Here is a 21,294-nt window from a genome sequence, read left to right as displayed (position 1 = left end):
CTCCTGGAATGGGCAGACAGCAGTAAGCATTTCCACTGCGTCCTTTCCTGCTTTAAGTTCGGAGGAAAATCAAAATGGTGTGGTCCTAAACCAATCTTCTCGCCTTCACTAGGCCAGGAGAGTGTCGTAGTCCAATCTGATGCGCATTTGTCCTCCGATGAGGCTTCTGCTTTGGAAAGACCTCCTGTCCCAGCAATTGGGCAGCCCATGCGTTCGAATGTTCACAATCTACACCTCCCTGTGTGTAGATTGAGCAGCAGCATCCAAATGATTTGGACCGGCTGCAAGGATGAATCCACCACCTCGGTCAGCACAATGCCTTTCCAAAAGGTCGCTTTATGCTTGGATAAATTTTACTTTTTGATGGTTGTTTGTTTTTTCTTTCATTAGCCGAGCAGGGCCTGGCAATGGGCATAGTCAAAGGTTATTTGTTGGCCCTTTTGCACATTTTTGTTACCTGATCAACTCTTATTAAGTCACATGTTGTGATGCGGTTTATAAAATTTTCGAGGCGCATATTTCCCACCAGCTGTTTGCAATGGCTCAATGGCACATGATCTTGGTGCACACCTTTAGAGCCTTTGCACAGCTGTTCCTTAATCAGGCTCCTAACACTGAGAGCTGCTTTCGTCATTGCAAATATGTCTGCATGCCACATGGGTGCCTTACAGGGAACATTCAGTGTAGCTGCCCTATCGCATCTTTCTTGTTTAATTGGTATAGAGGAAGAGGGTGACCTTCCAACGAAGTTTGTGACTCCTTTCGATGTAGGCCAATCGATCACTCTTCCAGCTGTTTTGCCGCACCTCACCCCTTGAAGGAGGAAGTGATTCAATTGCCTCATCTTTAGGAGCGTACTGAGCTTATACATTCATCTCACAAAAGTCCATTGCGTCAAAATCTGGTATGCTCTAGCCAGGAATCAGCCCTTTGAACGCCTGTGTGCTCATTCCACCAGGGCTAAGGCCGCTACAATGGCTTTTGGTGCTAGCGGTGCCTGTTCTGCACAACTGCCATGCTGTGACATGAGCATTCAGCATTTGTGCACAAGTTCACAAAACACTATTTTCTGAACTGGTGGTGTGACCCTCACACTTGGCCAGTTCCGCAGGTCGTTTTGGTCGAAGTCCACTTCCTAGACCCTCTACCTTTTGTAAGGTACAGTTGAGGTCTGTATTCTGAAGTGTGGAATCTGCAATTAGAAGTACACATCAGAAAAACCAGTTACCTTTGGTAACCTCTTTCTAGCAGATATTGTTTCTAATAGCGAATTTATCACACTCTATCTCCCCATTCTGTGAAACGTCCGTTTTTTCATCTAAGGAGCTCCCATGTTAGAAATTCAGACTGTTAGTTCTACGCTCCTCAGTTGAGGGCACAAAAGGGAAAAATGCAAGAAACTGACTGACTTTGATGCACATGAGTTGCACTTGTATGTTGCTCTGATGAGTCACTTCGGGAGGTATGAAGTGACTGCTGAGTCATACAGGTCAACATATTGGTGCTCTTCCGCATTTCTGGAAGAATTCTCTCGTGTCCAGTTTAGTGATGCTATTCTAAGGGTGAGGAATCTTCTTTTAGAATATCCACCTGTAGGAATGTTACAGACGGTAAGTAATTTGTTTGCCTTTACCCTTCTCGCCCCACTGTTTTCTCTGGCACAAATCCTATATGGGCTATCTGTGAGCCCAGCATATGGCATCCCCTGGCCATGCCTCACTTGAGTGGTCTGTTTTCGGTGAATTCAGCGGGGGAGTTCAGTTTTCAAACAGTTCACTGATGCCCTGTGGCTTGGATGCTTTTGATCCTCCCACCTCTTTCTAGTCGCCTCCCATTTAGTTATTAGTATAAGAGGCCACATCTGCATTTGTCTCCAGTACAGCCACCTCTACGTCTCTGACCAGAAAAAAGATGGATTTCTTTTTGAGTTCACATTTTAATCTTTACAGACCTTATGGTGCCATCAGCTTTTTATGGGTAACCCTAAATGGCTTACCGCTTCATATATATAAGACCAGTCTACTTTAAGGGATAACTCTGCTGTCTAAGGAATGTAATTTGGCAGAGCTCTGTAATTTAATATTTTGCTATCCTTCCCCGCCCAAATAGACTCATTTGTTAATGCAAACTATATGCTTGAAAGTAGCAGGATGGTAAAATTATTGAAAGTAGGATGCAGAAGTGAAGGTTACGTGAATTGTACCTTTTTATAAAAAAACTTTTTTTTTTTTTAAAAGATATGAGGACTTTAAAGCTTTAAAATTTGAACAACATGTGAAAGCTAGGCTGTTTGACACATTGGCATACTGTGCTATAAAATGCACTTTTTGAGATCACTAGTTTCAACAACCCTTTCCCTACATCCCACAGACTCCTCCCTTTGAATTACAATTACTCTTTAGGCTTGGGGTTGCTTTGCATCAGTTTTTTGTTTTGAATGTCATTTCTGATCTGCTTGTGAAGTATGTGTCACCACCACGCACTGCATGACTGTAGGGCTTCTTTGCAGTGATCTGGTCCATTTTGGGAATAGAGCAGTCCTGATAATTAGTGAAACAAAACTTTTACAGTGCCCGAAATGTGAACGTGATGAATCATCCCTAAAGGACACTGCTTTGAAACAAAGGGGAGTTGTGTGAGTAAGCGACACAAATACCGTGTGAATTTGAGGATATGATTACAGATTCAACTCCATTAAGTGCTAAACAGTTGAATATTTTCTCTCTGGACCTGAGGGGTTGTTCTAGTAGTACAAGTAAGAATCCATTCCCTTTGATTGGCCTTACTCTGTTCCAGAAGAGTTCATTTAATTCATGCCCTGCTAGTTTTAATTCATGCCCAGCTAGTTTTCAAACATTTTGCCAAGTTTACTCCAGAGGTTTCAGACATAGATTTTGTTACTCTTGAAGTATCCTTTTCAAGATCATTTTTTCCAGATAAACAGTTATACCACTGATACTAAAATAGCTTTTGGGTACGATGAGGGAAGAATCAAGAATATAAAACAACCAAAACAGTTCTGTATTCATTCCTCTGTCAAAAGGTAAACTGTTTCTAAACAGCAGTTCTACAGGTAGATTGTAGCCTCTGTCCCCATTAATCAAACAAAAAAGTTGATGGGGGAACGCTTGTGATTAGTGTAAACGACTGGCAATCGCTCAGAGAATCATTCCAAACCATTATTTTTCTGTGCAATTCAAGACAAAGGTCTACCTTATGCAGATCAATGGTGATCCTGCCCCTCTTGGAAACAGTCCATCCCAAACTGTCAGGCAAGGCAACCCACCCTCTCTCACGCCGAGAAAGGAGCTCAAGATGCCCAAGTGAGACCTAGTTGATGTATATTTTGGATCTTGTGCCACATGGAGCAATGGGCCCTCGTCTGGCCATACCCTTGACTGATTACGGCATTACATAAAAAAAAAAGTAGGACGGAAGTTACCTTGTATGATTGTCAGTGGTTTAGACTATTACCCACAAAACACACAAGATGGACGGAATGTTGCACAATGGCAACACATTCACCCCCAGTCATAGATCTGGGTTTAATCCATCGTTATTTTGCTCACCAAGCCACCCCAGTTTAGACATGGCCATATGCAAATCAGTCTTGACCCTGTGCCTCATGGGAACAGTCCAGCCCGAACTGCCAAGCCATGTCATTCCTGGACCGGAATCAAGCATCCTAGGACCAGTTTCTGGCTATCAGCCGTCTTCAGCCAGGATAGCTTGACTCCAGTGGCTTAGTGAGCAAGGGACCCACGTCTGGGCATACTCTTCACACATAGGGTGAACAGCAAAACACACAAGATGATGGACGGAATGTTGCCCAATGGCAAAACATTCCCCCGTAGTCACAGATATGGGGTTAATCCATCGTTATTTTGCTCACCAAGCCACCCCAGTTCAGACATGGCCATATGCAAATCAGTCTTGACCCTGTATCTCATGGGAACAGTCCAGCCCGAACTGCAAAGCCATGTCTTTCCTGGACCGGAATCTAGCATCCTAGGACTGGTTTCTGGCCATCAGCCGTCTTCAGCCAGGATGAATGTATGACATTATTCGGCATTCTGTCCATCAACTGTGGTTTTTAGGTTTCGCCTATTATCATTCGCTTGCGAATGTAATAGGCGAGAATTCAAGTGCTCCATCGACTCGTCAAACCACTGCGGTTTTTTCACAGTGCATGTAAGTCCCGTGACCACAAAAGCGGGTCACGTGACAACACAAGCACGCGCATCTCCCTAATCCGCCTGCCACACTTCTACTCCCCTCGCTCGCATTCCCGCCCCCCCCACCAGGCTCTCCCGCCCCCATCCGGCTTCCCTCCGCATCTCCCTAATCCGCCTGCCACGTGTTTATGTTTAACAATGGCTGAAGCTCCTTTCATTTCTCTGGCTCGGCTTGTTTTTCTTTGGCATTCATCTCCAAGCGCGAGCAAAATGCTATCACTTTCGCGCTTACTGAAGCTTCCCCAGCCGTCCACTGGTGAAACACTCCTCCGGACACAGTGCTTCATCTTTTTTTTTGCTTCCTTTATTTCATCGGTTGGCAATATGTTTTTTTTTAATTATTTGTTTAGAATGCAGCGTGTTTTGTGTGCTTTGAGACGCATTTGCTGCTGCCAGTTTAAAGTTTCATTAAAGCTGCTTCCTCCTGGTCGTGTCTTCATTTTGAGATGGCTGGTGTGCGCTCTCTGCGAGATGCCTCCCATTACTGTGCTTACTAAAGCTTCCCCAGCCATCCACTGGTGAAACACTCCTCCCGCCCCCAGCCCGCTGCCTCCCAGCACAAACACACACAACGCTTTTAGTGCTGTCACTGCGGATTGTTATCCGAGCGGCGCCAGCATGGAGCCGTGTTCTCTGTGACAAATAACATCCCGCTGTGAGAATACCAGGGTGCTAACGTGTGTGGCGGGGGGCTCCTGGTAGTGCCACTTCTGCAGCCTAAAGTGACCGGCTTACAGCCTCACCCTGGCTCATTTGAAAGAGGGGGAGGGTATTTCTTCATTACATGGAGGTGGGCCCAGGGGGCACCGCAGTCTGTGAAGGGTTACCAGAGAGGGGCTGTTTATGTAACACTGAGACATCCTTGGCACACGAATCACAGTAGGGGAGAAATTTTCAAAACTGATAGTGTTTCATTTTTGTACATTTACAGACCTTCGTGTGTACATTGCCCTCAGTAAAGGCATAAATGGGAGAGAGGAACATAGCGCTAGGCGGAGGAAGGGAGACAACCTGCACTCTTGGAGAGAGCTGAAACAACTGAAACAAGCATTAACAAGCACTGGCGTTGCCAATAGGTTTCGCATTTGGAAAGTTGGAGCTATTGGTTTTGTAAATGACATTTTATATTTATATATCGTTATTGGCATTGTCAATAACAATATATAAATATAAAATGTCATTTACAAAACCAATAGCTCCAACTTTCCAAATGCGAAACCTATTGGCAACGCCAGTGCTTGTTGCTTTTGTCACCCCAAGTGGGATGTGTATGCTCAGACGTGAGTCCCATGCTCTCCACACTACTGGAGTCGAGCTATCCTGGCTGAAGACGGCTGATAGCCAGAAACCGGTCCTAGGATGCATAATACAGATCTCTGTACCGGTGTGAATGTATGACATTGTTATGCATTCTGTCCATCAACTGTTGTTTTTTGTATTAGACTATTACCCAGCATTCCTCCATTCTCCATTCATGTGTTGACCCGTTTAAGCGATATATCTTTGCCTTATCGCAAACCACACTTGACAAGTGTACCATAACCAGACTTTTTTCAAACCTTCTTTTGCTAAGAGTTCTAAAGCATGAGCTTCCTATCACCTCACTTTATCTCACAACTTCTGTTATGTCAAGGCTTACAATACTGGAGGGCAACTTGGAGTCCTAATAACTTAAGGAGTAACTGTTTAGGTTATGGCTCAAAACTACAGCCTAATTAAATCGGTCTATGTTCCAAAGCATCCAGAGGTAATGCTAGTTCATCGTGGCCTTTTGAAATATGAAAGGCGCTGCGAAAACATAAGTTAGCCTGTCATATACATGAGCTAAATGTTATTGCTCTCCCAAGAATGTAACTTTGAAAAATATTTTCAAGAAGACAAACTATTGGCACAAGTAAACAACATTTGTGGTGTATGTTTATAGACTATGCTGCCTCAGTTGAAAACAGATCAATTTGGCTCGGTATAGGCTTCGAATTTGGGAAGAAAGAGTTGTCTAATTCCAGATCGCAATATTGTTTAGGGAGGTTGTGAACAGGCCATTATCGCTTGACTTTACATCCCAAAATGATTCAGAATCTACTGTACCGCAGCTATTTACATATCCTAGTGTTGACTTGTATTTGAGCTGTTTATGGATAAAATATTTTGTTTCTTTTCTGCAGGACGCAAAGTTTGCTGTTGTTCTTGAAGAAGACTTGGACATTTCAATAGATTTCTTTAGGTATGGTTATTTGTACTAAAGTGCCCATGATTCTTACCTACCTTAAAGGTGATGAGATAGTTCAAGATCTGGGAGAGGGGTATTTGTTAGAATAGGAGTAGAGGAAGAATTACTTACAACTGCTTTCAACTCATCAAAGAAATTCAAGTTTTGGTCTTTGGTAATAGGAAGTGTAACATTAGTGTCTATGTACATATAAAACAAGAGCGCGTTCCTCCCAAATATTGAGGTTATAAATGTTAATTTGTCACTTTCTTCGTCTCACCGCCCTTTTGTTCAAATGCACGTTCTTTTTAACTGCTTTAATTTTTCATTTTACATGAGGAAAAAGGAGGAAGGGAGACAAATAGGTGGCAACAAGAGAGCACCCAGTTCCATTATTTTATTTTCAGTAGACATAATATACAGGTTACATTGCATATTATTGTTAACACAGACAACACAATATGCCTTCCACATTGAGTTTGGAGTTTCCCCAGTGTTTGAAATTTCTTCTTGTTAGTCTGGGCTAAAAACCAAATTTTCTCAAGTCTGATTAATAGTGGTCAATAAATTCACAAATATGGAATGGTGTCCGTGTATTCTCATATTTTGTTATTCTGTTGTGAAATATGGCATGGAAAAACCAATAGCCGTAGTTCACATTTGTTTCAGCGAAAGATGCGAGGGCTTCCAAATCTGGACAAAAGTTAGTCTAGCTCCTAGGTGTCTTAACCAATTGGGTTAGGCTTGTCATTAATGGGGATTTAGTTGCATCTCCCATATGGTCCAGGGGCAATCTTTTGTAATCTGGAGCAAATAGTTATTTTTGCTGATCTTGTCCATATGATTAACCACATATATATGCCGATGGATCACACTATTTATGCATACTCTAGGAGGGAGAACAAGCAAAATGTGTTGTTCAGCATAGAAAAAACATCCTTTTTCAACAATTCTCTTTTTGGAAATGTTCTCCAAATGTGCTGCTACTCTTTCTCTAATCTCTGTTGTTGTCCAATGTCTTAATTGAGACTGACAAAAAATAAACTTCTGGGGTTAAGTGAAATATTTATATGCAAGTTTCCTGACCTCTGTGGTCTCATATAGGTGCCACAACACCAACGGGCCCTCTCACCACCACAATTGAAAATGTATATCCATCATCCCTGTGCAAAGTCTAGTTTGCGTTTTGTAGGAAACGGCGTGTCGTTCTTAGCGAACATTTTTAAGTCCCAATTGAGTAGTGAAATTGGCCTTTTTGAATTGCCTAAATCTGAGTTTCAGGATCAATGTCTTTATTAATTCCATCATGAATGGAATTATCGTCTGGGATGCCTAGACATAATTACATACTTTTGCAAAAGATTTGGCAAGGATGTTCAACTATTCATTATAGAGTGATGCAGAGAATACGTCTGGTCCCAAAGCTTTACTCCAAAGCTGTGCTTTTATGGTGCACTTTGCTTTCTCTGAGGCTTATTCGTTCTTCAAGAAAATCTTTCAATAATTTCTCTGTAGTGGGGAACTGGACGTCTGCTTACACATTTTATGTTGTAGAATAAATTATAAAAATGGTCCCAAATGGGAAGTATATGAATGAGATGGCATGGAAATAGTAGCTCGGCCAACACTAAAGACATCGCATTAATTTTTTTTTATACATTTATAATTACTTCTAAAATCTTGTAATGCAAACATCTTTAGACTGCTGAGGACCCCCCTTTATTGTTATATGAATGTGTAAAGAGAGTAGTCAAAACTTGGACACAGGTCCTGAATAAAACGTAATATTACCTTGTTGGGTGTGTATTTTGTAGGGAAAGAGACAATTAGGCACTGGATGACTTCATCTGGTAGAACTCTCAGGCTGGATGTCGGAATGTAGTTTATAATTAGTAGGCGTTATAGAACACAAACAAAGCCTGATACGAGCGATCTGTTGCTTTATGCTTCTGACAATATACCAGCGCTCAAGGCCCTCTTTGTAATCAATTTTTCTTCGTTTTATTCTTTTCACCTAAATGTGTTCAAATGTTGGTTTTAGTGATGGATGGTAAAGATGAAATTCTTAACCAGCGGCAATTGATCTGGCCACCATGCATTTCATCATTATTGCTGAATGTGAGCTCAAGAAAGGGATCAACCAAATTCAACTGTCACTTGCCCTCGTCCTAAAAGTAAGAATCCAACTCAGACTGCTTGGCAACTTCCCACTGAACGAGAGCACACACAACCCTAGACAAGTTTAGGCCATTTTTGGACTCATTACAGAGGTGCTGCTTGTGTACCATAACTTACTGTGCTTTACAGACCTAAGTCTGGACATTTCTGTGCATGCTGTAGACTCACTGAGAACCAGGAAAAAGGTGAGAACCCTTGTTAACCATTAGCAGTTCCTCCGGGTGAGGGTCAGCTATTTGTTTGCGCGCTTTGTCATTACTGTGGGACTAAACAGGGAAAAGATCAGACTGCCCAAAAATGGACCATTGTGCCCAAACTACTATTCAAGGTCCTTGCTGAATGGGAACACAAGGAAGCGAGCCAAAACATTGTTTTGGCCTTGTTAGACATCGTACTTGGTCAGTGAGGTCAAAACTGGTTTACGTATGGTTTCTCTTTCTATAGTCTCACAGTGAGCAAAGCACTGTAAACTGAGGTGCTCCTCGGAACAATTGAGCCCAGCTCACAGGTAGCGAATGGAAAGCTTTGGGTACAAAATTTAGCAAACCATTTCAGATGAATCCCGGTGCTTTGCAGTGCTGCAGCGCTATAAATATTTACAACAAGGGGTGGTGAGGGACAGAGTCTCTGAATTAAGCAGAAAGCTCTCACCCAGTCAAGAGATCAGGGCTAGATCCAACAACGTTTTTTAGCTCACTGCACCATCCCAGTTTCAGAACCTGGCTGTATGCAAATTAGTCTGTTCCTGTCCCAGTGCATGATGGGAACAGGGCAAACCAAACTACAAAAGCCAATTCTTACACTGGGAAGGAAACAAGCTCCCGGGGACCGGTTTCTGGCATTACAGCCGTCTTCGGCCCGGTTTGCTTGAATCCTGATGGTGCAATGAGCAAGGGTCTCACATCTGAGAATACCCTTCCACGCTTAGGGTGGACAAAAATATTTACAACAAGGGGTGGTGAGGGACAGAGTCTCTGAATTAAGCAGAAAGCTCTCACCCAGTCAAGAGATCAGGGCCAGATCCAACAACGTTTTTTAGCTCCCTGCACCATCCCAGTTTCAGAACCTGGCTTTATGCAAATTAGTCTGTTCCTGTCCCAGTGCATGATGGGAACAGGGCAAACCAAACTACAAAAGCCAATTCTTACACTGGGAAGGAAACAAGCTCCCGGGGACCGGTTTCTGGCATTACAGCCGTCTTCGGCCCGGTTTGCTTGAATCCTGCAGCGCTATAAATGGCATTGGTATGCCAGAATATAGGTTCTTAAACTCACTGTACTATAGAGATTAAAGCTGCAACTCACCAATGACTGGTCTAAATCTGGTTCCCTTGTTTGCCTGTTTCCACTGGCACTATAATGCTTATTTTCAGTTCAGCAATGATGAAACCAGGGTGCTGCAGAGCATACTGGTCGACTCTGCCTGACATTTATTTTGTGTATTGCAACTAAAATTATAATGAAGGCATCCAACCAGATTAGTGCACACACATGCATTAGCCAAGATCTTGGCTGACTGATTAATGATAATTAGGCGTAAAACGGGCACAGGCTGAGGCTGGAATAAAATAGGTTGGTATGTTAATGACGAGTTAAGTGCGACTGGAGATCTGATTGTGACGTTTGTATGCATATACGTAGTTTTTTCACCTTGATTCTTCCTGTAGCACACACAAAGGAACACAAAGTAACTAAACATCTCTTGACTGCCTTGCCTTCACTCTAGTTTTTGTCACTTGAAAGAAGGCTTCAATCATGTGGCTTGGCAGGATTTGTTGCTCCTTCATGTCCTCCAAGGTATCCGACCACACACACATTTGACATGAGAGTAATTTACACCAATCGTGTCTCTAGCGCCCTCTACTTTTTATTTTTGTCTGAAATCCATGTAGGACAGTTTTGATTGTTTAGATCAGGTGTCAGCGGGGATTTATTGTATGCCCACTCGTTATTGAAACCAAGTAATTGTAGATATATTGGCTTTTATTTCCTTAGTTTTCTCAGTCAGACACTTCACCTACTGGAAGAAGATGAGAGCCTGTATTGCATTTCTGCATGGAATGATCAGGTAGGTTGAACCTTGGAGGATAAAAGATGCTGCCTTTCCCTGCTCTGAAGAGAGCCACATGCTACAACTACCAGAAATGCACACCATGTAGTCATCACTAATGAAATCACTAAAATCAACCTAGATTTCTCTTTCCTCACCCAAATATGGCTGAACGGTCAGTCCTAAGGCCTGATCGACCATCTAGAATCCCCTAGTTGTCCATGCATGCCGGATTAAGACTCTGGAGAGAGCGGAGCTGTATTACTCCAAAATACTCTCTTGCACCACACCTATGCACAATTATTTTGAATCCTTAAAACTAACTGGGAACCTTCCCTAAATTGAATCACTTATCTTCATACCCTTTACAAGCTACCATGGAAAACCAAAGACTTTCTCTGTGAATTCACAGACTGTATCACAGAACAGCAAACACTATGCAAGAAAAATCTCTAGCTAGGAGAGGTTCACCTATTCTATTCTATTCTAAATTTGGTAAAGCGCAACAGCTACCCCAGCAATGGGGCGTCCCGGCGCTGAGAGACATACACACACACCTTACTAGACGGGAGAGGGAGAAGGAATAGAGAAGTGCACTAGGGGGCAGGGAAGAGGAGGGTCTAGATTGCCTTACGAAAGACAGAGACATTCTATGGAGCGTATGCTGATAGGAAGATCGTTCCATAGTTTGGGACCGAGAGCACTAAAGGAGCGGCCTCCAGTACGACAGAGCTTAGTTCTGGGTACTTTCAGAAGGAGTTGGTTAGAGGAGCGTAGTTCACGGCCAGGGACATAGGGGCGAGCCAGATTTCGCAGCAGAGGGGGGTTTCCCTGCTTGACAATTTTAAAGATCGTAATGAGCGCTTTAAATTTGACTCTGTGTTCCACAGGCAGCCAGTGGAGTTTGCGGATGGTGGCTCTTGCTGAACATCTGCGTGGGAGACCTAAACTGGGGGCTAAAAGAGGCTGATTTCCGCTCATTGCAATATCGTCTTGATAACCACAGCTTGCCACAACTGCAAGATAGCTGACCTCGTCCTTAATGAAAATGTTCCAGCAGCCGGCCATAAACCGATAGTTGATTGATCGGATCACTCCATCTATATCTCCGGAGTATGTAAAACTTCTCATCCCACTGCAGAACCAATGTCTAGATTCCCCTTCAATCCAGTCACTGATGACATCTGTGCTAATATAATAGATTTAATGAACCTCCCAAGTGGCAACAGTATCAAGTCACTGTTTTTGCAATACGACGAGGCCATCAAGCAAGCTAAGGAAAACATAGCACTCTAAACCCAAGAAAATCTTTGCCCAGTGTCTACAATCCATGGGGCCCAGTGTCGACAATCCATGGGGCTCATATGAACATTTAAAAAAACAGTTTCCCTGGAAACTAAAAAGAAAATGGACCTCTGACAAAACTCCGCAATTCCTGTTATTATTAAAGGTTGCCATGGAAAAAATATGAACAAGATTTTATCCCCTCAAAGGCCCAGTACTCTGGGCTGGACTAGCCTTATATTGATCCGAGATTTCCATAGTGAGCTGCAGCCATTTGAGACAAACTTTGAAAGCCCATAGTAGAAGTTGCTGCCATTATCACTTTCCGTAGCTTTCGGAGGGTATTTACTGCAAGCATGGGGAGGTTCAAGAGAACAAGTGAAGCAGGTGGAAAGGAAGATCAGAGTGGGAAAAGGAGAAAAAAAAGAATGGATGGATGTAAAAACACACAAAAAATATTCAAACTTACATGTTATCTTGGCTGACAGTTCGGGCTGGACTATTTTCATGGGGAACAGGTTAAAGACTGATTTGCATATGGCTGGGTTGGAAGTGGAATGGCATGGGGATCAAAAAAACCGATGGGTTTGGGTCCAAATCTCTGTATTGAGGTGAATGTTTGACATTGTGCAGCATTCTGCCCATCAATTGTTCTTTTTGCATTTGTCACCGAGTGGGTCGGGTATGCACAGACATGGGTCTCATGCTGTCCATGCCACTGGAGTCAAGCTAACCTGGCTGATGAGGTCTGAAAGCCCGAAACCGGTCCTAGGGTGCTTGTTTCTGGTCCAGAGAGGACGTGGCTTGGCCGTTCGGGCTGGCCTGTTCCCACGAGGCACAGGACCAATACATATTGGCTGAGTCTAAACTGCGGTGGCATGACAAAAGAACAATGGATTTAACCCAGATCTCTTGGGCTGGGACGCTTAAAGGACAAATGCAACCTAATACACATTAGAATTTAAAGTGTGACAATGTTTGCCTTATTTTGTTTCTTGGGTATTTGCTTTTTATTTTTATTTTGCACGTCTGTAAAGTCCTCCAGTAATCCAAAGTAAAACAGGGCTTACTTCAGGCTACACATTGCAGGCCCCCACTATCTTCATGCTTGTCAAAGGTTTTCTCCCCTTTGTATCCGCAATATCGAGAGAAATGCACTTCAAGCATAAATAGTAAAACAGGACAGAGTACTGTTGGATAGCCGCACATTGAAAGCACAGGAGTTGATTGTGAAAGAGATGAGATCAGTGTGATAAGTGATATTGGAAGAGACATAGTGACCAACAATGAAAGTGGTATGCAAATCTAGAAAAGGAGTGTAAGGGTAATGATATCCTAGCCGTGAAGACAAGGAAAGATACTTGAATTGATGCACAGCTGGATTGCTATAGGGTCTTTACTAACTGTGTAACAGTGTTGCCTGCTAGGGTTTTTCTTGTCTAATTGATTTGCCTTTTGTAATTAAATCCCTATTGCTTGCTAAATAATTGAAGTCTGTTTTGCTATTTAGGGTTATGAGCACACAGCTGAAGATCCTTCCCTCTTATATCGTGTGGAGACCATGCCAGGCTTAGGATGGGTTATGAGGAAAACCCTTTATAAAGAAGAATTGGAACCTAAGTGGCCCACCCCGGAAAAGGTGAGTGTCATAACATTTATAATCCGTGCAGTGAATTAAATCTGTTCGTTTTTATTTGCCGGCAATTTGAATATGGCTACCCCTTTCAATGTCCTCTGCCTCATGATTAAGTAATGTACACAATAATTTCAATTAGCACATAAATCTCTTGTTCATTAACACCCACTGCAGATATTGTAAGGCATTTAAAGCTAGATTGAACCTATCTTGGTCTCTTCCAGCTTGACTAATCGTATTGGAAATTAAGATAAGAATACAAAACTAGTGTTGGTGTGTTTGAGACTAAACAGTAATGTTTCTTGCTCAAGATGTTCACGCCATGAAGAAATGCAACAGTCCATTTGCCACATACAAATACCAAAGCAAGGAATGTCCAGCTTATCATGCTAAGGGATTTCTTAACTTGGCAGGCTGACCTCTTTCATTTCACTACCTAAGCAAAACACTCAAAACATGTCCTAAAAGGGACATTGCAGAGACCCCAATTGCTAAATTGAAAGAAAGGTAACTTTAAAGATTCATAACAACTATGTGAAGCTACTTGAAGTAAAACGATAACCTTTGTTCATAACTCTGTAAGTAAGTTCTTTATCAGAGTAATATTTAGTTTATCCATTACATTGTTTTGAGGTGCTGTTCCTGTGATATCAAGCAAGTTTCTTCATGTTACGCCACTGTCCTTGACATGTGAGGTTTACTTTTCTTCTTCGAGGCAAATTATGACTGTGATTGGAATGTACTCCTTGATAAATGTATGTACATTGCTTGAATGGCATCAATTTATTAGATACTTTTGAGTAATATCTATGTTGAGACAGACTGGACATAGGTGCATCTTTAATCTAACTAGCTTGATTACTGAATATATACATCTCATATCACCATATACGAGGCATATGAGCTGCAGAATACACACTATGCATAGATGGGCACCTATTGTTGGGCCCGGATGTTTGCAGTTTGTTTTGTCATAGAAAAGTCTTTGGAAGTCACGGGATAGGTGACTCCTCCTTTGGATGATACTGCGCATGGGCATCGGCTCCATCCCCAGATTGTTTTTTTACGCCACCGGGCTCAAATGTGTTTCCAGCGCTCCGTGTTGGAACCAATTTCCTTCAGCGCGCAATCCTCACGAACTTACAGAAATTAAGTTTCAAACGCTTTTCCAGTCGACGCTACTCTTCAACACCGAAAACTTCGATTCCGGTCGCGTCGACAGCCTTTGGGCCTAACTAGACCTCGACTCCAGCTCATGGAAAGGACGCCATTTAAAAAGTGTTCTCTATGTGGGTCGAAGTTTCTCCACACCGACCTTCATGAAGTGTGTAACCTTTGCCTCTCCCCGGAGCACGAGGCCAAAGACTGTTCCGCTTGTGCCTCATTCCGCTCCAAGAAGACTATCTGGGACCGAAGAGCGAGGAGAACAATGGCTCGATCTTCAGCTTCGATTCCGGACGACATCTTTGAAGAAGGCATCAACATTCCAGAACAACATGATGTCGACAGTAATTCCGATTCAGAAGACTCCGAAGTCGAGGACATCACTCCAGCACAGCGGGTCGTAAGTAAGACCATCAACCCGACCCTTCCTCTACACACCCAAAGAAGGCCCCGGTCACGCACTCGGGTGCACACCGACACACTGCTTCTACTTCCCCACCTTCGGGCCCGGCTAAAAAGCTAATTAAGCCTTCAGGCGACTTGGGCTCGAGTCGACCTTCGCATGGTGCCGGCGCACACTTACTGGCACCGAAAAAGACAACTCAACCGGCTACGCCGACATCCAAACCATCGGTGCCGAAACATACCACTACTCCTTCGGCACCGAAACCCAGGTCGGAACCAAGTAAACCCTCTTTGGATTCGAAAAAAACACCGGAACCAAAAAAACATCCTATCCAAAAAACATACCAGAGCCAAAAAAATCCTCGGGACCGGAAAAAGCTTCAGAGCCGAAAAAGACGCCTGCTTCTCCGGTTGAAGACATTGCCAAAAAACCAACCTTCCCCTGCACCAAAAGATCGGCCTCCTGCAGAGGACTTACTTTGTCCAGACCCTGCTCAGAAGACTTTAGCTAAAGATCCAATCACTGTACAGCTAATTTTGGCTTCAAAAAAGTGACCACTGGACACACCAGCTCAGCATTCAAAGAAGGACATGGCTGCCTCTCCCTTAAGACTGCCTTCCCCTTCTCTTTCACCTGTACCATCACCACATCCTCCCCTACTACAACATTCCCCAGCATCCTCTATCATACCAGACGATGACAACCGGGATGATAGCTCTGATGATATGGGGGGTAACATGCCTGATGCAGCTACTCCTACAGGATCACCTGACCCGTGGGATGATTATAACACCCCAGATGTCCCAAATGTCCCTCAGGATGTTATATACCCCTCAAAGCCTTCCCCACCAGAAGACACTATGGGTTTCAATCAATTGATTCACAGGGCAGCGTAATATCAGGGTGTAGACATGCATATAGCCCCTGTAGATGAAGACTTCATAATGGATACCTTTGATAGTGCACAAAGGTCTTCATCCATTTTACCAATGGTTAAAGGAGTAATTAAGCATACTCCTAAAGTCTTCAAAGACCCAGTCAGAATTCCCGTCATTAACCCTCTCATAGAGAAAAAATATAAAGCTGCTCCCTTAGACCCAGCATATATTAAAGGTCCAGTACCACTAGACTCACTTGTAGTTTCCAATGCACGCAAGAGAGCAAACTCACAAACATCCGGTGAAGCTCCACCACCAGATAAAGAGTCTAAGCTACTTGACGCATCAGGGAAAAGAACGGCGTCTCAAGCAGCAAACATGTGGCGTATCGCCAATACACTGGCATTATTAGCCAGATATGACAGGGCACATTATGACCAATTAGGATCATTATTGAGGCACCTCCCTGATAAGTACATGGATAGAGCAAATTAACTTATCCAAGAGGGGAAAAACATTACAAACACCTCTATTCGGTGTTCACTGGATGCAGCAGATACTGCCTCTAGGGCAGTTAACACCAGCGTCTTATTACGTGGACATGCCTGGCTACACCTAACAGGGTTCAAACCTGAAGTACACAGTGCCATTCTTAATCAATTCTTTGATGAGCAACATCTATTCGGACCTAACGTAGATGTATAACTTGAAACAATCAAAAAGGATACAGATACCGCCAAATCTATGGGAGCCCTGCAGTCGCAGGCTCCCAGACGTTTTTTGTCGCTCATCCTATCAAGGTGCCACCAGGGGATACTCTTCACATACAACAGTATCTCGGCGCTACAATAAACACCCAACTAACACTAGCTTATCCCTCTCCAGCCAGGATAACAAGTGTACAAGCTCTCCTAACAAAATTCAAACCACAACACTCGCTACCAGCTCGAGTGTTCATGCAGCTCATAGGAATGATGGCATCTTGCATATTTGTAGTACCTCACGCAAAACTGCAAATGCGTCCACTTCAAGAGTGCCTAGCATGCCAATGGAACCAGGCTCACGGTCAACTAACAGACCTAGTGTTGGTAGCCGGTCGGACTCATCGTTCTCTGCAATGGTGGAACACCAAAAACCTTTCCGAAGGGCGACCGTTTCTAGAGGCAGTTCCTCAAATAGTCATGACAGCGAACGAATCGCTCTCCGGCTGGAGAGCTCACCTACTGCATCACACCATGCAAGTCAGGTGGACACCGCAACAGAAGTTACTCCACATCAATCATTTGGAGTTGCTAGCTGTGTTTCTAGCCCTAAAAGCATTTTAAATTCAAGTGTCAGACAAATCTGTCTTAGTCCGCACAGACAATATGACAGCTATGTACTACATTAACAAACCAGGGGGAACACACTCTCTGCAGCTCTCTGTTAGCACAGCAGATATGAAGATGGGCTATACCACTAAAGATCTTCCTCTTAGCCCAACACGTCCCAGAAGTACAAAACACTATGGCAGATATGCTAAGTCGACAAACGCAGCAGATCCACGAGTGGTACCTTCATCCTCAAGTTCTTCATCCGTTCTTTCAAATGTGGGGACAACCTCAGATAGACCTCTTTGCCACCCACGAAAATGCAAAACGCCCAAGCTTTGCCGCCAGATACCCACACCCATTAACCAAAGGCAATGCGATATGGATGAACTGGTCAAACCTATTTGCGTATGCTTTTCCTCCTCTCCCACTACTTACGTTAGTGGTACGCAAACTACAACAACATTCCCTGACGCTCATTCTAGTCGCTCCAACTTGGGCCAGACAACCGTGGTACACCACGCTGTTGCAGATGTCTGTAGTACCACCCCAAAAACTAAACCTATCTCCACGCCTATTAACACAGAACCATGGAGAGATCAGACACCCGGACCCAGCTCCGCTCAACCTAGCAATCTGGCTCCTGAGGTCATAGAGTTTGGTTACCTCAACCTTCCTTCAGAATGTATGAACATTATCAAAGAAGCTAGATGTCCCACTACTAGAGCATGTTATGCTGCTAATTGGAAACTGTTTGTCATATACTTCCAAAACAACCAAATAAATCCTTTAGACATGTGTATTCAGTACATCATAGGATATCTATAACACCTTCAAAAGTGTAATTTAGCCTATACATCTATCAGACTATACCTCACTGCCATTGCAGCATACTTACAAAATAGACAACCTCTATCTCTTTTTAGAGTACCAGCTATAAAAGCTTTCATGGAAGTGCTCAAAAGAATAATTCCTCCTAGAACGCCACCTGCACCAGTGTGGAACTTAAGCATTATTCTCACAAGATTAACGGGACCTCCCTGTGAACCATTACATAAATGTGAATTGCAATTCCTAACCTGGAAAGTAGCTTTCCTAGTAGCAATTACTTCTCTCAGAAGGGTTAGTGAACTACAAGCATTTACCATTCAAGAACCTTTTCTGCAAATGCATCATAACAAAGTCGTTCTTTCTTACTAATCCTAAAGTCATTTCACCTTTCCATTTAAATCAATCAGTTGAGCTGCCCGTATTTATCTTGCAGCCTCAAACAGTCGCAGAAAGAGCTCTAAACACCTTAGATGTCAAAAGAGCATTACTGTACTACATCGAAAGGACACAAACTTTTCATAAAACAAAACAACTTTTTGTGTCTTTTTCACCACCACATAAAGGCAACCCCATATAAAAATCAGGGATGGCTAGGTGGATTGTTAAATACATACAAATAGGTTACCAGAAAGCCAAACGTACGTTAACAATTCCTCCAAAAAACCATTCTACAAGGAAAATAGGGGCTTCAATGGCATTCTTAGGGAACATTCCCCTAGATGATATATGCAGAGCAGCTACATGGCTTACACCGCACACATTCACAAAGCATAACTGTGTAGATGTGCAGATGTGCAAACTAAACAACAAGCCACTGTGGGCCAAGCTGTACTAAAAACACAGTTTCAAACAACTGCAACAGATACTGGTGGTCGCCGCTAGGTGTGGGTACTGCTATACAATCTATGCATAGTGTGTAATCTGCAGCTTATATGCCTCGAACGGAAAATGCTACTTACCAGTAGCCATCTGTTCTTGGCATGTAGAGCTGCAGAGTTACACACGCCCACCCGCCTCCCTAGCTACTTTTATCTGTTCCAGTATTCTCTTAATTAGATACAAATCACATGGACATCACTACGTCTTGTACAGCTCCATCACTTCCCTAATGGCGAAAAACAATCTGGGGATGGAGCCGATGCCCATGCGCAGTATCCAGTGACTTCCAAAGACTTTTCTACAACAAAACAAACTGCAAACATCCAGGCCCAACACTAAGTGGCCATCTATGCATAGTGTGTAACTCTGCAGCTCTACATGCCAAGAACAGATGCATACTGGTAAGTAGCATTTTCCTTTTGTATTATCGGACATTTAATAGATCTAGGAAACCACAAGCCATTTTGCCATTTTAGCAGGGTGAGGACTTTTAGGCAGATTTAAAAGTGGTAAGAGAGGAGATGGAACTTTGTGCAGGAATAAGTGACTTCCAGCAGTAGCGAGCAAGTAGCTGGAATGAGTGAAATCATGAGACCGGCTTTAGGGAGACAAGGAGATTTTGGTTGTAGGAGGGAAGGTTGTGTGGAGGGACATATCTGTTCAGCATTTGTAGCGGATAGTCAGTAGACATATTGTTCATGGCTTTGAATACCAGAATTAATAATTTGCCTAGAGCCCTTATAAGGAAATCCCTCTTTTTGTATGGTCTCCCCCAAAAGTTTTCTACTCTGAGAGTGCACTGACCTTGTAACATGTATGTTTGATTGACCTACATCCATTTGGCAAAGACTAACTTCCTACTAAGTTCCTAAAAATAGTATCATAGGTACTCGGGCCTGTAAAGTTAGTGTACCCTCGAGGACTGCAGCACTTATTTTGCCACTCTGATTGGTACAAGTTAAAACATGACTCCCAGTCTCCCACAGCAGACTGGATGGACAGTTTAAAGCTGCAAACTCAACTTTGCCATTTTAGGCAATGGAAAAACCCAAGATCATTTTCTAATGTGTATAAGTCTCCCCTACATCAGGTATCTAGTCCTAAGGCAGGGTGTAACATATTAAGGAAGTAGAACATATGTTTAACATGTTCTGGCAGCAAAAGCCCGAAATTGTAATTTCTTTCAGAGAGAGAGATTGTTAGGTCTACTGGCAAGGACAGAGTTAAACGCTGGCATCTCAGCTGTGCTAACTTCTGAATGGGACTACCAAAGTTGGTACTTAAATGTATCAAACAACTTGTTACATCTGAAAGAAACACATAGAGATAGATTCCTTACTTTAGAATTACCCCCAGGCATCAGACTGGATCCGGAAAGTTTTCATCAGCAGTAGCCCTGCGTGTCGGAAGGTGGCAATGTGCGGATGATGTCTCGGCAGATACTTAGACGCCGCCCTCGCACGCTGACTTCAGTTCTTTATTATTCGGACCCCCAGTCACTTTTAGACTGAGTTTTTTACGAGGCCTATTACCTCTTTTCTTCTGAGTCGATCGACTCCTGGTTTTGTAGAGATGCCCGGTTTTGAGGACTGTCACCACATGATGTCGGTGATGGACCCCCACCGCGTGTCTCTCTACTGCCTGGGGCGCGACCACCACTCCAAGTCGTGCCCCACCTGCCGGGCCACGGTGCCGCAGACTTTGCAGGAGCGGTCCCGAAAGTTGCTGGAAGTCCGGCAGTCGGCTCCGTGCCGCTCAAGGTCCCGGTCCCGTAGGAGGTCAAGGGATCGGTCGCAGAGCCCTCATCATCGTTCGTCTGCATCGAAGTCTTCGCACTCTGGGTCAGGTAAATCGAATCATTCCAAAAAGAAGTCGAAGTGTAGTCGCTCTTCGACTTCCCCTCGCTCGTCGCAGTTGAGGGTGCGGGTGGTGCCACCCCAGCGGCTCCCGCAGAGCCTGCGACGTCGCCGGCCTACCCACCTTTTCCGGGTCTGAAGGCGATGCCTGCTTAAGTGCAAGAGTTTTACTGCCATGGCCCGACTCTTTGGGCTGTCTGGCCCTGCTGGTGTGCCTTCGGGCCCCGCTGGGGGTCCTGCCCTTCCGTCGGCTTCGGCCCTGGCACCCGGGACCACCTGGATCTGAGCTCCATTCAGACACCAATGGGGCCTTTCTACCCCTACTTCCGTCCTCCTTATTTTCAGCCTGTTTCACCGACTTCGGAGGAAGTGGAGGACT

The 21,294-nt window shown here is 43.8% G+C and overlaps 1 protein-coding gene across 1 annotated transcript in view; it reads left to right on the top strand.

The window, feature by feature from the left end:
• Nucleotides 1-21,294, top strand: part of POMGNT1 (protein O-linked mannose N-acetylglucosaminyltransferase 1 (beta 1,2-)) — a 227,840-nt gene that overhangs the window by 134,916 nt on the left and 71,630 nt on the right. The window contains exons 13-15 of the mRNA XM_086952341.1: nucleotides 6,401-6,459; nucleotides 10,617-10,689; nucleotides 13,466-13,594. Coding sequence (XP_086808467.1) covers nucleotides 6,401-6,459; nucleotides 10,617-10,689; nucleotides 13,466-13,594 — 261 coding nt within the window. The remainder of the gene's footprint in view (nucleotides 1-6,400; nucleotides 6,460-10,616; nucleotides 10,690-13,465; nucleotides 13,595-21,294) is intronic.

Source organism: Lissotriton vulgaris, chromosome 1_1 (assembly GCF_964263255.1).
Source record: "Lissotriton vulgaris chromosome 1_1, aLisVul1.2, whole genome shotgun sequence".
In the NCBI taxonomy this organism is placed as follows: domain Eukaryota; kingdom Metazoa; phylum Chordata; class Amphibia; order Caudata; family Salamandridae; genus Lissotriton; species Lissotriton vulgaris.
Note: the sequence above shows the minus strand (reverse complement) of the source record. Positions and strands in the feature narration are given on the sequence as shown.